The 16,917-nt window shown below is 39.9% G+C and overlaps 1 protein-coding gene across 4 annotated transcripts in view; it reads right to left on the bottom strand.

Moving 5' to 3' along the window:
* Positions 1 to 16,624, bottom strand: part of LOC149214759 (uncharacterized) — a 61,436-nt gene extending 44,812 nt beyond the window's left edge. The window contains exons 1-2 of one of the 4 annotated variants that reach the window (XM_089392406.1): positions 16,201 to 16,624; positions 8,133 to 8,230 (exon numbers count right to left, since the gene is read on the bottom strand). In XM_089392406.1, the coding sequence (XP_089248532.1) occupies positions 8,133 to 8,230; positions 16,201 to 16,365 (263 nt within the window). In that variant the 5' untranslated portion in view covers positions 16,366 to 16,624. Of the gene's footprint in view, positions 1 to 8,132; positions 8,231 to 16,088 lie in introns of all 4 variants that reach the window. The other 3 variants (XM_089392407.1, XM_089392409.1, XM_089392408.1) reach the window with 3 other exon arrangements.
* Between the last annotated feature and the right edge of the window lie 293 nt (positions 16,625 to 16,917).

Genomic DNA, 16,917 nt, shown 5'->3' with positions numbered 1-16,917 from the left:
TTGTGACAGACTCATATTCTTTTTTACAATGAACTAGGTCACACTGAATTTGGGTCTCTATAAATCACGTCAACCTAGCATGCATCAACTGTAGCAGCTAGCTCCCAGAATTCCATGCCAAATATGCTGAAATTTGGACCTGTGAAAGCCTGATATTTCCTCTTTCCAAAAAATCAGGTCTCAATTAAGTTCGATTTGTCTAGAGAAGAAAGTTATAGCCACATAATTAAAAGGTACTGCTTTCAGAAGTTGATCTGAGAATCGCTCACTCTAACACGACTTGATACCAGAAATAGCACAATAAACACTGAATATGTCAAATATAGAGGAAGAGCGCAGCTCCAAAGCATAATAATGATGAGGAGTTGCACAACCGCAAAGAAATCAGAGAATAACTCCAAATATCCCCAAAGGGTAAAAAATTAAAATATACAATATACACAAGTAATATGTGTGAATATCTCTTATACATACTAATAACACAGCTTCACTTGTTACTCATATGAGCCCAGTGTTTTAAAAACCAGCCGGTCTGAACCAGTGACCGGTCAAACCGGCCGGTTAGCAAGCCCATCGGATCAAACCAGCAGAAAAACCTGGTTTGACCCACCATTTCGCCTAAAAATCGCCCTAACTGGCCAGTTTAGGATGGAACCAGCCGGTTAGCTGCCACGGCGGCAGAGGACCCACGTAGCACTGTTTTCCAATTTTTTAGGGTGTTTTGGAGGGAAAGTAAGGGTTCTTTCCCTCCAAAGACACCCTCTCCAAGCCTTCAAAAGGCCCTTCTCCCTCTCATTTGTCTCACACATCTCATTTGTAGTATTTGTGAGTTTGATTGGGAGCGTGGAGAGTGTTGAGCTTTTGCTGGAGTAGTGAAACAGCAAAGAGTTTAAGCTAAGTAGTAGTCATCATGCCTCCAAAAGCCAAGGATGCTGCATGGGCTCATTGTGATATGATTGATGGCAAAATGATCTACAAACATTGCCAAAAATCTATTGAAGGAGGGGGTATTAACAGGTTCAAGCAACACTTGGCTGGGATAGGAGGCCATGTAAAGCCATGTGGAGCACCAAATGAAATAATAGGGCATATTAGGGCAAAATACCTTCGGAAGTTTGAGACTCAAGTCACTGAACCAATAGAGAAGTTTGTGACTCAAGCAGTTGCAAAGCTTGGGAGTCGAGACTCAACCAACTGAGTTTGATCATGATGACTCATGAGAAGTTTCAAGTGATAATGTCGATCACTATTATCATATATGTAGACTTGTAGTAGGCCACTAGCCCCATAGTTTGTAGGCTTTGGCTTTGCACTCTAGAGGCCATTTAGAGCCTCATTTTCTTATGTATTTTGTCGAAGATATGTATTGCACTCGGTGCCATTTTGATATATTCACCTTTACATGGTATATAAATGAGCAATCTTTGGATATTTTGTCTCTATTGGCTTGGAATCATGGTTTTAAATCTTAAAAATAGTTTTTTTCATTAAAAATTAATAATTTAATGTATTTTTTTTAAACCGGTTCGTTTAGACCTAACCAGTCCCAGTTCGACCAGTTCCGTTTCGAAACCCGATTCATTAGGTGGACTGCTCCAGTCACCGGTTTCGATTTTTAAAACATTGTATGAGCCTAGTGCCTGTTGATTTGGGGTAGCATCAAATGTGCTCTAACCATGCAAATTGGTTGAGAGGCTAAAGCACATGAGATCTCCAAGACCCCGAAATGGTTTGGGCAGATTCTAACCAGTTTGGGAGATATTAAAATAATTAATATTTTTAATGGAGTTCCAATTCTAAACTTAGGAAAAATAAAATATTAATGGGTATTAATATAAAACTAGGTTAAAAGGGTCCAAAAGTCATGGATCAAGCCAAATCTAATCTTAGTCGTTGATTAGAGATTTAATCTTGGTCGTTGATGGACCAACAAGAAAAGTATAAGAGGAGGCTTGAGGGTCAGTTGGAGAACACACCGAGAGAGATCAAGAACTCGATTTTCTGGGGCAGGGTTTGCTGAGGAAATTGAGTGAGTGATCAGAGTTGCAGTTGAGGGGCAGTGAATACATAGCAAAGAGGCAAAGTTAGTACCAGAAGGATCAGTGCATAGCCGAGAGAGGGACGCAAAGCCAGCTATAGGCCACGCAGAGGCAGCTAGGAGCTGCGCAAAGCCAGAGAGGGCCAACGTGTGAGACGCAGAGGGTCCAGGGGCTGACATAGAGGCTCCAAAAGCTGACGCATAGCCCAGAGAGGTTGATGCTGGGCTAGAGAGGCTGACACTGGGCCTTGAGGCAGTGTTAGGAGCATTTCATGGGACAGACAGAGAGCTAGAGAGCCGGATAGGCTGACGAAGTCCCTCTCAGAGTGACGCAGAGCAGCAGAAGCTGCATTGTTGCTATGGGATCGTTCACCAGGTGTTTTAGCTGGAATATATATCTTCGACAGAGAGGTACTACTACCGAAGGCATTCTCTGTTGGGTGAGCCATTTCTGGCACCTAGGTTGTATTCTGAAACTGCATAATAATAAAACCCTCTAAATAGCTACATCGGTTTTCCCGCATTAGGTTTTTCCAAGGACATTAGTCCAAAAACAACGGTGTCACTTGTGTGCTTGTTTGCTTTCAGTTGATATTGTACTTGTATTTATTTTTAGTATTTACATGGTAAATAACTTGTTAATTAATTGAACAAGTAGGAAGAAATAAATCAGAAAGTATAGGAAGAATTTCTAACGGGTTAAACTTAGAAATCCAACATGGTATCAAAGCGTGGTTGCAGATCACAGGATAATTGAAGGCATCAATTGAGCAGAGCAGTAGCAGCAAAAAACAGTTGTCTCGAGTGACAGAAGTTGTTCCTAGCAGAAAGCAACAAGGAAGGGGTGACGCAGAGTGCCTGCGTCATCAGTTCGAGCCAGGAGGAGGATCAGCGCAGTGGCAAAGAGGAGCAGACCTGACCTACGCAGTGCTCGGTCATCTTTCTTAGCCAGGAAGAATTGACGCTGTGGCCAAGAGGTGCAGATTTTGTAGTGTCGGGATTGCACAGAGCCTAGAGGCTCGGTTCTTCAAGTTGCTGAGGTATAGGGGGTTGTAAATAATTTGCAGAGCAAAGCTAGTGGGGTACTGTGGTCAGAACATTACCTAACAGGGCAAGACCAAGGAGGAGGGATTTCCAGAACGGAAATCGAGACTCAAAGGGAGTCAAACCAAGGACTCCCAGGAGGGAAGTAAAGAGACTCAGAGGAGTCGGAAGAAGAGCAGCAAGATGGCAGTGAATGGGCTAAGAGATCAGGATAGACTGGACAGAGCTTCCAACTTCGTAGTCTGGAAGGCCAGGATCTTGTCCATTCTAGATAGGCATCGCATCAAGCACTTTGCCTTGAAAACGATAGCGATCCCAGTTGATCCAGCTGAAAATGAGAAGTATGAGGAGGTAATGGTCAAAGCAAAGTGCATCATCCTTGATGGGGTCAAGGATCATGTGGTGCCGCATATTGCCGAGAAGGACACGACAAATGAGATGTGGGAGGCCCTGAAGAAATTGTACCAGCATACTTCTGTGCAGAGGAAGATGTTACTTGAAAATCAGTTGTGGTCATACCAGATGCAGAAGGGAGAGCAGATAGATGTCTTCCTCAGTAGAATGAAGGAGATGCGTGATCAGCTAACTTCCATAGGGGCCACGCCGAATCAGGAACTGATGGTGAGGACCGCATTGAATGCAGTCTCAGAGGACTGGGAGGTATTTGTCCAGAGCATACTAGGCAGGTCGCGCCTTCCAGATTGGGAGGAACTATGGGCGGCTCTTCGTCAAGAAGAGATCAGACGAGTGACCCAGGCAAGGAGTAGCAGGGAAAGGGTCAAAATCAAGGAGGAAGAAGAAGATGCGGCTCTCGCATCTACGGGAAAGCAGGAGAAGAGAAAGAAGAAGGACCTCTCCAAGGTCAAATGCTTCCATTATGGGGAACTAGGTCACTATGTGAACCAATGTCTGAGGAAGAAGAGTAAGGGAGAGGCTTCTAAGACCAAAGCAACGCCAGTGAGGGTAGAGAAAGAAGTGGAGACAAATGACGACTGTGCCATGAGTGCTCATGAGCCACTTGAGAGGAAGTGGAGAGACATCGAGCTGTAGTCAGACGGACTACAGACGATGAGGGGCAGGATCCTTGAAGTACCCAACCTCTTGGATTATACCTTGATACGGGAGCCCCAAAGAGAAGTAGCAAGACTGGCAGATGTCGATAGAGACAGATGCGGATGGAGTGACAAAGGGTGCTACAGTGCAGGAGTCCCGAGACAGTGTGAGGCAACAGTGCGAGATGCATGGAGTTGTTGCAGCAGCGCAGAGGTCAGTAGAGGGAGCACTTGCTAGCGACAAAGGGAGCTTTAGCATCGGGAGAGTCTCTAGCCTGATAGGGATGTCAAAGTTGGGTGGATCAATTACTTCCTTCTCAGTAACTAGGTTGCAGTGCAGCAGTTAGCAGTGGCAGTGCTATGGGCAGCACAATGCAGCGTGAGGAGAAGGGGATGCAGTGCAGATGCAGTAGTGGCAGTGGCAGGGCCATGGGCAGCAACACGGATGTAGAGGGAGTTGTCGTACAAATGCTGCAGTGGCAGTGGCAGGGTCATGGGTAACAGTACATAATGCAGCAATGCAGAGAATGTTAGGCGGGAAGGCTTAGCATCAGCACAGGGACCGATGCTGGATGATCAGGGTGATACTCAATGAGGAGTATTACTAGAGCACAGTCCTCACTAAGAGGGAGTGTTGATTTGGGGTAGCATCGGATGTGCTCTAGCCATGAAAATTGGTGGAGAGGCTAAAGCACATGAGATCTCCAAGACCCAGAAATGGTTTGGGCAAATTCTAACCGATTTGGGAGATATTAAAATAATTAATATTTTTAATGGAGTTCCTAAGTCTAAACTTAGGAAAAATAAAATATTAATGGGTATTAATATAAAATTGGGTTAGAAGGGTCCAAAACTCATGGATCAAGCCAAATCTAATCTTAGCCGTTGATTAGAGATTTAATCTCGATTGTTGATGGACCAACGAGAAAAGTATAAGAGGAGGCTTGAGGGTCAGTAAGAGAACACACCGTTGGAGATCAAGAACTCGATTTTCTGGGGCAGGGTTTGCTGAGGAAATTGAGTGAGTGATCAGAGTTGCAGCTAAGGGGCAGTGAATACATAGCAGAGAGGCGGAGTTAGTACTAGAAGGATCAGCGCAAAGCCGGGAGAAGAACGCAGAGCCAGCTAAAGGCCACACAGAGGCAGCCAGGCGCTGTGCAAAGCTAGAGAGGGCCAGCGTGTGAGACGCAGAGGCTTCAGGGGCTGACGCAGAGGCTCCAGAAGCTTACGCAAAGCCCAGAGAGGTTGACGTTGGGCCAGAGAGGCTGGCGCAGGGCCTAGAGGCAGCGCTGGGAGCATTTCATGGGACAAACTGACAGCTAGAGAGCCGGATAGGGTGACGAAGTCCCTATCAGAGTGACGCAGAGCAACAGAAGTTGCATTGTCGCTGTGGGATCGTTCATCCGGTGTTTTAGCCAGAATATGTCTCCGTCTGAGAGGTACTACTGTCGAGGGCATTCTTTGTTGGGTAAGCCATTTCTGGCACCCAGGTTGTATTTTGAAACTGCATAATAATAAAACCCTCTGAATAGTTGCACCGGTTTTCCCGCATTGGGTTTTTCCGGGGACATTAGTCCAAAATAAACGGTGTCACTTGTGTGCTTGTTTACTTTCAGTTGATGATCTGTATGTGTTGATACTGTACTTGTATTTATTTTCAGTATTTACATGGTAAATAACTCGTTATGTAATTGAACAAGTAGGAAGAAATAAATCATAAAGTATAGGAAGAATTTCTAACAAGTTAAACTTAGAAATTCCAACAGTGCCTAACCTAATTCCTGGCTGAGATACAAAATACATTAGGTTAGATACAAACCAACATCCTACTAAAAATGTTTTCAAATAGAAAACTAATTTGTTTATTATAATTGAGGGGCAATATCAAGCATGTTGAGTGGAAAGTCCATAATATGCACGGGTATTATTAAGGCACTGCTTCCTTTTTCTACCAGTTAACTTTTCATCTCTTGGGAATATTGTCCACAGATTGCTCCACTTATCAGATTGTTAGATTTATATTTGCATTCATTGACCAATATCCAAAGTAAAATACTCAGAATGATCAATCCTCTTTCTAAGACTGTGCCAAAGAGCAGAAGTTATTCAGTTCACTGGCGTCCAGCATAGTAGCAAGATCCAGCCATAGCAACGATATAAAATGTGGTGAATTTCTCATGTGTACAGATAGGTACATTCAATTTAATTTTAATGTCTTTGATAATAGACCTCATGTCTTTAAGCGTCGAGGGTTAACTCAATTAGTTGAGCCCCCATTGTTAAAGCACCTTTGTTATTGAGAAGACGTGGGTTCAATTCTCTTGACACTCTCGAGGTCAAGCTCCATGGTTGAGTTGGCAGGAAGTGATCCCTTCAGGTGGATCTGGCTGGTACAAATATTCCATGGACATAGTGGTCACCGATCTCGGGGGTCCATGAACCACATAGAAAAAATAGACCTCATGTCTTTGATACCCATCCACTCATATACCAAAAAAAAAAATCTGAAAACATTAAAAAGAAACTTTTAAAATTCTATAAATATAAAGTAAATTGTCAAATTGTCCAGAGGGATTGAATCCAATGGTGGAAAGTGAATTTTTCACCATTGGGTAAGGTTCAATTCTCATGAGGGCTTAACCGGAAGCCATGGAGTCACCTTGAGGTAGTGGTTGAATGTGTGGTTGCACCTAGAGAAATTAAATTAAATAATCTTGTGACTTGTGTGCAACATAAGTGGATCAAAGTCCACCCCCATGTCCTTCAAATATAAAATTCAAATCCCGGTAGCAAAATTGGTTTCGAAGGGACTCATTTTGCAATAACCTAAATTTGAAACTCTGTGGTGGCAAGGAGGAAACACCTAAAATCCAGTCACATTAAGAGCTGGTGTGGCCCAGGCCGGGTGCGATCCCTAGGTAATTTTGACGGCTTAGATGCCTCTAGATCACAGTTCCTTAGACCACAGGCTAATCTTGTAAGTCACGGACACGCTAGCAACCAATAAAAAATGCAAATCATCAAACTTTCAAGGAAGAACTTTTTATTTAATGTGAGTTCCTGAGGCTGAAATTCTTTTAAAATTTGGAAAAAAAATACATATTTCCTTATCCATGAGATATTTACTTCCATATTGGAGCCATACTAGATTTTTTTCATAACCTATTTTTGTCGTACCAAATCATATTTGAATCTGCATTTGTATTCAAATCTTGCTACTATGGTTTGTACTGTCGTTATTTTACTATCGGTGCAGTTTAGTTCAGCTCCAAATTTGTAAGTAAATTCTCAACACCAACATACTCTAAGAAATCCCTTGAAATTTTGGGGGTCACTTAACATGTCCCCACATCCCTGCATCCTGGAGACTTGGTGGAACAATAGTATTCCATCATGTGATATATTTATTAATATTTTGCTCTATAATAAAATAATTATCATGGAACCTGCATGGACACCCATTTCTATAGGTGGCAGGTTTGTGCATGCATCCCATTTACCAGTTACAAAAGAAGTTAAGCCAAGTAATATGACTTATTCAATAAATATATAAATATATATATATGTATATATAAAGGACGGATTGCAATGTGCCTCCATGACAAACTGAAAAAATGCGAGCACTTATAAGGCTGATTGTTCAAATAAAACTTCTGTCACAATCTCTTTACAAAAACTGCATAATGGCAATATCGGGCATGTAAATGGAATATCAATTGCCCAGATATGATAGCCATCCTTGGTGATTTATATACTTTAAGATGATGTGCATCTAAATCATAAACGAAGCTTTTCACCAGGTTCTGCTTCTAATAACACCCATCCAATTTCCATACTAGCATTTTTGCGGTTAACGTTATTTATTACTCTCTCTAAGATTTTAAGGCAAATCCCATTTGGGTTTGTTTCAAATTTTCAATCAAAAGTATGAATTCCCAAGCAAGAAATGCAAATAGACATGCATACGCAGATCATGCCTAGAGGTATACTGTACTTACATGGCATTTTCTCTAGAGACAAAAACTTCATTGTTATACTTCATGATTGGAAATGCAGCCACCTCAAGGGGTTCCATCCCATTTACTTCTTGCGCCAACTGTCAACATAACATTAAAGAAAGCGAACTGAAATAAATGTATCAAAAATCAAAATGTTTTATGAAGAAGATCAAAAGTTTTGCATTTTACCGAAAGCTTGAAACTTCAAAGTGACAAAGCAGATGCAGAGTTATAATGCAATAAATTTTAACATCGTTAAGCTCACAAAATAATGTACATGAGATCAAACCCACAAAACAAGCTAAAAAAATAATAGCATATAACGTTAGGTTGCTTGAATAAATTAATTTTTTTTTTTTCCAAAAGTCATTAAGATGCTCTAGCAAAATTTTTGATAACATCATGCATATCCAACAATAGCATGCTAAGAGTTGCAAATGGGGCCAGAGATGTTACAACCCAAGTGGTTATCCACAAAAAGCAAACACTAATGCTCAAGTAACCCTTGTAGTCTTCCATTTGATTAATGACAGCATGGATGTCAACCAAAGTTGATAAATTAGTCACAAGAAAAGGTCTCTCAACACAACAAGTAGTAGCTGTCAGTATCACACAAAATTGCACCCCCTATTGCAAAGTACTAAGCTTAAGTATAACTCAGAAGAGTTGCACTATTACCCAGACAACCACTTCCCTCTTTTTAGGTTGGAATAAATTTAACACGAGGGACGTTTCCCTAGCAGCAATTAGCATCCCTAAGGTAAGACAAACCAAGTCTAACGTTACCTAAGTCACTACCCAATTAAAACCAACTTTGAAAGATAAGAGATTTAGGGATCAAGTTGATTAATTAATATTAATTCCAAATTCAAGTTGACTTTGATTGAGCAAGTTTGGGGATTTATGAAGAGTTTCTCCGTGTATTTAACTCCCACAAATTCCAGACCTGAAATTTAATCAATGCTGTTATAAAACTTGTCTAAAAAGTGAAGTTAAATTGAACCACAAACAAGTGAGTTGCAGCAGCATGTTTCAGCCCTTAAAACAGATATGAAATGATGGTCGTCTAAAGCTAAAACAAAGAGAAAATCTGAAAATCAATGTCATATACTGATCTGAAATTTAAATCAACAAAACAGCCACAAGAAGAGTTATTTACCCTAATTAAATGCAGAAATGAAGGGGTAGCAAGATAGGTTCTCAAGTGAAAAACAATTTTTAGCTTTGAAACAATGAAAATCTACCAAGGCATCTAGGGTTCTAGGGCTGAAATCTAATGTGTAAGCTTTAGAATTTTCAGATCTACTTAAATTATTAAAAAAAAGGACAACCTGGTGCACACAAGAGCAAAATGGGCAAATCCTACCTGATTATCCACACTTACTGGAATGGATACCTGAGGACCAGTTTTGGCCTGTAAAGGATCAGTTCAGCAGCTGAAAGTAATTGGTGTGTTTCTGTAGTCCCTGTAATGCACTCAAACCTGACATATATATTTGGCAAAGCGAATACACAGCAGGTGTAAAGGGTTTACTTCAGATCAGTAAGAGAAAAAACACTCAATTTCCATAGAAGCAGACTTATGATATACTTCCTGAGGTCATTTCCAGCACATTTGAAGTGCTGAAGGATTCCAAGATACACTTTATGTGGTGATATTCTTGAGGGCACTGCTGGGATAGTCTTCAGTCATAAATGCAGGTGTTTTTTACTGCTGGGTTTCAGATCTGTTTGAAAATGATGATCCCAAAGAAGCAATTATCCTACATATACAGAAATTCGCCTCTTATTGTGTTGAGAGCCTCTTTGTGTATCATCTCATGAAGCCTGATTTGAATTTGCTAGTCTTGTTGAAGAAAAGGCACAAAGTGGAGGAGCACCCAACTTGGATGAGTTAAGGTGTCTAAATCATTTTATGGCCTTTTCCTTCTTAAATAGAACTGATTTGGAGATGCCATCCTTTCTGAAAGTAATCGGATTCCCACATATCCATACTTGGAGGAAGCCTAGAAGGCTTCCTTGCATGTTTTGAAGACTTCTTGAAGAATCCATCTTTAAAGGGATTCCATTCATGACTTGCGCTGGAAACATTTGACTTTTGAAGACTTCAACTCCACCTTGGAGGAAGACTTGGAAGAGTTGCTTGATTGGTGGAGGAGACAAGCCCTTGGGAGGCCTTTGAAGGCTGGATGTGCATCTTAGAGTTTTTACTTTCCTAGTCTAACTTTTGTTTATGTCAAAGCTTTTCTCTTCCATGCACTTCCTTTCTTGAGAAGGATGGCCCATACAACATAAGCAAGTCCACAAGTAACCCTCCTCCAAAGCGCAAAAGATCCCTCAAAGCATGTGCTTTACTCCTTGGGTAGAAAAGAATGTGCAAAGGAAAAGTTTACAAAAAGTGGGCTTTTGTGGATGGATGTGCTTTTCTTCCTTCATGAAAGCCTCCTCAAGCCATGTGCTGGTCCCCATGACTCCTCCAATGTGTGGTGCGAATTAGCCTAAGGACTAAAGACCAAATAGCAAGTACATTGCAACTCATCAATAAGTGGGGCCCACCTATAACCTCTTAGAATGTTCAAAAAAGATCTGAGCCTTGAAAATTTGACCAATAACCAAACTTCTCAAAATGGACTGAAAAATAGACCCATGTGCTATAAGCAATATTGGGCCTCCCGAAAGAGTGCCAAATCCAAAAAATATCATTGCTAAAAACAAAAACAAAAATAAAAAATTCATAGTCTCTAATTGCCGCCAAATATTTCACCCCCCATTTTCTACTTGATATTAGGTCTCCAAAAATGTGATCATCTCTAAGAAGTAAGAACTAAAAATTTCTATTTTTAGATCTCAAGTTTGATTAAGTTTGATCAGCTTTGCCTAAGGCCAGGAATATGTTAGAATTTCATTAAACAAACCCCTTGCTAATCTCCCCAATATCCAAATCCACTTTCAAATTTCAAGAAAGAATTAAAAAATAAAGAAATTTTCAAGATTGTGAATGCTAAAAATCTGAAAGTACCCATTTGAAAAACTCAATACTGGGTCTCCAAAACTATCATCTGCTACTAAAAATATCACGTTTCTGAATTTAGAAACCTTTTAAAATAGAGAAATCAAGAATCTGAAAGCACCCATTTGACTATCCTCCATCCCCCATGCATCCTCCAAAGTCTATGTGTGAATCTAATGCATTGGGAAAACTGCTAAAGGAGGAATTTCAAAATCTTGAACTGAAAATCTCCTAACATAGCATGGGATGTGCTATTCCCCTAAAACATTCATCTCTAAATACTCCTCAAAGCTCATAAATTGCAACTATGGAACAAGGTAGGGCCAGAACAAAGCTTTCCAACAAGATACCCATTTCACTAAGTTACTCACAAAACGTCGAAGCTAAATGATGAACTCTATAGGATTGAGTCCATCCCATATAATGTTCATGAATCGTCAATGCCAGATGATAGACTCTGTAATTGCTCACCCCGAATAATATCCATGAACATATGTTCAAAATTAACACTGAGACTCATGTAGGTAAATTTGGTACTAATAGGTAGCTCGATCTATCTTACAGCCCCTTAACATGATTTAAGCTATGCAGTCAACTATATCTCCCGATCTATGCAAGCTCCAAAAACAAAATACTCAACGGTGACAAAAAAAAGAGTCTATGGTATGTCAAGGGAAAAATGGATTTAGGCATTCTATATGGAAAAGCAATGATCCTTAGTTGCATGTCTATTCAGACTAGAATTGGATAGGATCCATGGATGACAAGAAGTCTACAATAAGTTATGTGTTCAGTTTTGGCACAAGGGGAGTTTCTCGGATCAGCAAGCAACAACATGCAATTTCACGTTCCTCTAGAGAACCAGAATACAAAGCAGTAGTAAAAGGGACATTTGAAGTAGTTTGGCTTGCAAGAATGCTTGCAGATTTGCAATATGTTCCTCAATTGATCTCTGAGAAGTATTCTCACTCTCCCAAGTTCTCTTGTATTCTTGGTTTCTTTGTGTGTTCAATTTTTGTAAAAATTTACCCACGGACTCAAGTCTTCCCCTCATGCCACTTGTCAAGATTGTGCACTCTTGTGGTCTGATAGCCTAAAAACATAACGGGAGTGCATAGGTTATAGATCAATAGTTGATTTGATGGCTTGCACATGAGAAGGACTGACACCATTGTCCTACCATGCATTCATTCCATGCCCAATGCCAAAAAGCCACCTGTCTTTGTAAGTGGGTCACAACTCGAGCTCATTTGGATGATGAATTCCACATTGATCCTTGTGAATGCTCCAAGGCCTTTGAACTCTACAATGAAGCTTTTGGATGCAAGTTGTGTCCATAGTCTTTGTGGCAAGGTTCTTGCTTCTGATCTGATCAGTCTTGACTCATGACAGTGGGCTCCAACACCTTCTTGCCCTTGGGGGTGTGCTAAGCTCAATGGATATTAATGGTGGTCTCGTGGATCTAGTTCACAATCATGAGTTTTGCCTCCGCAGAGTTTATAAGTTCATTGTTCCTTCTCCTAAGAAATGATTTCAAGATTGTATTAGCCATTCTGTTCTTTACTATGATTCATCTAAATCACCCTTCCTCGTGTCATTTGGGGGTCGAAACACAAAACCATAGCTCTCAAGCTCACACTTCGTAGAGCTCATCAAGAGCTTTCCAAAGAGCGCCCCTATCAGAATTGACAGATGAAAATTATGATCCTAGGAAGTTGACCTTTGCTTTTAAACCTCAATACCCCTAACTCTTGGGCCTTCCACCAACCTTGCCTCTTCATTAATGATCCAAATCTTAGCGATGGTGCTTCATTAGGTCCTTGGGTCATCAATGCCTAGGTTATTAAAAGGCAAGTATAACATACATAAAATATATGTATAATACATTATATAATAATAATAATTAATCACCAAGGGATGTAACCTTTCAATCTCGTGACCAAGGAATGAGTACTTATACCATCACAAAAGCTCTTGTAAATCATCACATCCATTATTACAAATATAGATTTTGTCCTATATGGATTTCTTTCCTTTCTCGTATTTTTATTGGATGTTTATATGATTATCGAACAATTTAGTCCATAATAGAATGGGGGATATGTTATAAAAAGAATTCCAATTAATTCCCAAGTCCTAATTCAAGAGGTTCAATAAGTTCTTGTAACTCCCTTATGAGGTGTCACAATGATGGGCATCAACTAGAGAAAGTCAAAAGATTCATCATGAGTAAAGAGAGAGATTGTCACTTGGGAAAGAGAGACCCGGTGCTTAGGCTCTCATTGCAATGCATTGTAATTGTCCAAGTTGTAAATAAAGATTCTATTTTCCCTGCATCTCTCTCTCACACGCTTATTTTCTTGCAGCCATTTGTAAAAATATTTGAATTATCATCGATGTGTATTTCAATATTGGTTTTCTTCACACCTACAACTTCTCTTTGCATGGATTTAAATGGCAGATTTGCAGGTCTATTCTTCCCCGTTTCTCCTTCCTCCTCAGCTAAAGCCTTTCAGGATCTTAGCCCACCTCAATCAGGACCATATTTGTTTGTGGATAAAACCAGCATCCTTATCTTGCATGCTGTAGTTCTAATTTCAGCAGAACGAGGGCGCCCTAGATTACGATAATATCATACATTTAATTATTATTTGTGGAGAATTTTATTTTGGATGAAAAATAGTAAACACGTGAATAAAAAAGGGATTAATCAACTTGAGAGGTGTTCCCTCCAGTCCATAATTTCTGCTAGAGGCTTTCATGTTGATTGACTCTCTCTTCCATCCTCATTCCTTCCTTCTATCTTCTTCCATCCCTCAGATTTCGAATGTAGGAGCTCGGATTCATGGTGGAAAGAATTGTTTTACTTTCACTTTCTTTGGAGATTTGTCTTTTAGAAGTGAAATGCAAAAAAGAGTTCAGTCTATGATTTTTTTGATCTTCTATGACTTCTTGTAATTGATTTCAGTCGATGTAAGTATCACCTTGACTTTGCCATTGGCATCTTCGGTTAATACAAATTTCAGTTGGTGTTGGTGGCTCAGTTCTTTATTACTGTGGATTGATATAAAGATTCTTTTGCATTTCATAGGCCTTTAAGATCTTGATAGTCAGTTTTCTGAGATCATTGTCAGCAAGGATTTAGAGCAACTCACTGCCTTATTAAATCTTTTCTTCTTCCTTTCCTTCTTCTATCACTCACATTTGTTTCGAGTTGACTCCATATGCTGTGAATTAAACACCTACAACTGGGACCAAGTTCTATAAACAAATTCCATTTATTTATTTACTGGTTTAAAAGTATTTCTGTTGTTTGAAGAGCAATATCAACTCAGATGTCCAAGATGCATTGCACATCTGAATGTTTACTTAGCTGATTTGACAAGCGCTGACACAGAATTTTGATATAGGGTTCCAGATCAGTGAAGTCAGATTTTAGTTATTTCATTGCATAAATTGGATATCTCAGCTCTGATTTGGCAGGGAACAGCCCCCGGCACCCCCCTTCACCCTTCCTCCCTCCCTGGCAAATCAGTATAATTGATTCCGAAGAGAATGGACTTGTGTTGGGGACGGCCTCGTCATTTCTTGTTGTTTACTTGAGGTCTTTCGGGAGAGGAATTGCCTCGGGTGACAACACCCCCGATATCATAAAATCACTCAAAGTACGGTGTGGCTTTTTATGGGCAAAGATGTTTGCGAGGGGTATTCCCCCAGGATGGTTATATAGTCCCTTTGGCATTCTTTATCATCCTCGACGCAAATTGAAAACCATCTTCCCTTGCTATTCATGGAGGACGTTCCTCTCATCCATGTTGTAATCATTCAGTGATTTCTGCTTTGTACTCCCGTGGTAATTGGAAATGGAGGAAGGATCTGGCAGAAAAGGAGGATTCGCTTGCGCACAAGAGCTGAGGCGGCAGAGACGTTTAACTTAAAGTCATGAGATGTAAGCCAGAGATCACTTTTATACCCGAGAGTGGCGAGAAGGTTTCATGGAGAGGCACAAATGAATCCCACTACATCTGAAAGACGCTTCAGGAACCGAGTGTATCCAATGAACGAATCCTTAATGCGGGGAGACAATTGGAAAAAATTTCAAGGAGAAAAATGGACTTTAGGCAACGAGAATTACCTGAGACAAATTAGATTCAAGCAAGAAGTACTGAACACATTGATATTTTGAATCATTTATTGCCAACAGTCAGTTGCTTGGGAACAAATCATTCGTGGCAAACTGACGAAATGTTTAAGAGGAAGGTCCTAAATGTCTGGGATGTACTGATTGAAGACGCTTGCTGGCTGGTCCCATCAACCGCTTACATACATGAACTAGAAGCTTACTGCTACTCAACAGCGACTACCCTAGGAAGGCAACCAATATCACATGGCAGCTCGGACGCAGTACAGATTTATAAATCCAATAAACTCAACTCAGCATACTCTATGATGCTCCTTCTAATGAAGATATATCTGTATTTTCTGAAGAACAGTATGCCTGTACATTTAGGTAGTCTATCTATAAAGAATGTAATTTCTCGTTTTTCTTATATTGCACTGACAGGCTGGATGCACCGGCGCCCAGCTTCTATTAAGTACTGGTTTTCTAGATCATAAAATAAAAAGCAGTTTTTCTTATCAAAGAAAATAAATATTTTCTCTTTTTTCCACTAAAATAAATAATCTTAGTTTATTGTTTTACCTTTTTTCACTCTACTGGCCAAAATTAATGGACATGTCCAAAACACGATTAATTTTAATTTTACAGTTTTGCAACAATCTGTAATTTAAATTCAGTATCGGCAATTTTTCAAGTCGTGAGATTCATGTTTCAATGAACTGATTTTATACTCAGTGCAACATGAAGGGACTGCCAAACAAAACTGAGAATAAGCAAACTGTAAATGTACTTCTCTAGTAACATTGAGAATGAAAGATAAACTTACTCGGTGCGCACCAACAACATCGGTACGAATAAGCAACACAAATTCTCTCCCTGCCCCTCCAACCAAAAAAGAAACACCATATTTGTGAAATTGTAAAACTAAAGCTACTAACCCCATTGAATTCCCTCTGTAATATTGATGGCTGAAGCCTTCCCGTTCTTGGATCTATGAGCTGCAGCCTGGCGCAGAGAAGCCGTATGCACACGAAAATAATGAACAACACACTCACTGCAAACCCCAAGACAGTCATGCTCAAATTAATGGCAGAGCTTGTCATCTCTTCTCGTAACTTGCACGCCCTCGATATTTTGGCCCCTCATCCACCAAGGTTCGAGCCAAGCCACGGTCGCAGTAATTCTACACGCTTGGAGTCTCCAAGTTCATATCAGGCTTGGATAGGATTCGAACCAGAGCATCTTACTGTTCTAAACTAAATTCAACCAGACAAATAATATTGGAATAAACTATATGCCTGACCTGTTCGGCTGGAAAATGAATGAATAATATTTTAACGTAGTTCACCCGACTAAAATAATATTCTTAAATATTTTTATTTTTGTGAAATCGTGACTTGTTTGGATCATGGTGCATTGTAGTCTATATTTGATATTTTAAAATAAAAATAATAATTTACAAATAAATATGGTTAAAGTCATACATCTCAACTGGTTTTATTATGCTTTGAGTTTGAAAGAGTATCTTACAATGACTTAGTGAGGATTGTTAAAGTTGTATTTTTTATTTATTTATATCATTTTTAAATAATTATTTCGAGTTAAAACTAAGGTTTATGTGTGATGTGGGGGTATGAAGTGACCTACGGGGTTTT

The sequence above is a fragment of the Pinus tabuliformis genome, chromosome 1_1 (assembly GCF_031772625.1).
Source record: "Pinus tabuliformis cultivar Carrire ecotype Pingquan chromosome 1_1, CPIR1, whole genome shotgun sequence".
Lineage (NCBI taxonomy): Eukaryota > Viridiplantae > Streptophyta > Pinopsida > Pinales > Pinaceae > Pinus > Pinus tabuliformis.
The sequence above is the reverse complement of the archived record's forward strand: the minus strand, read 5'-3'. Positions and strand labels throughout refer to the sequence as shown.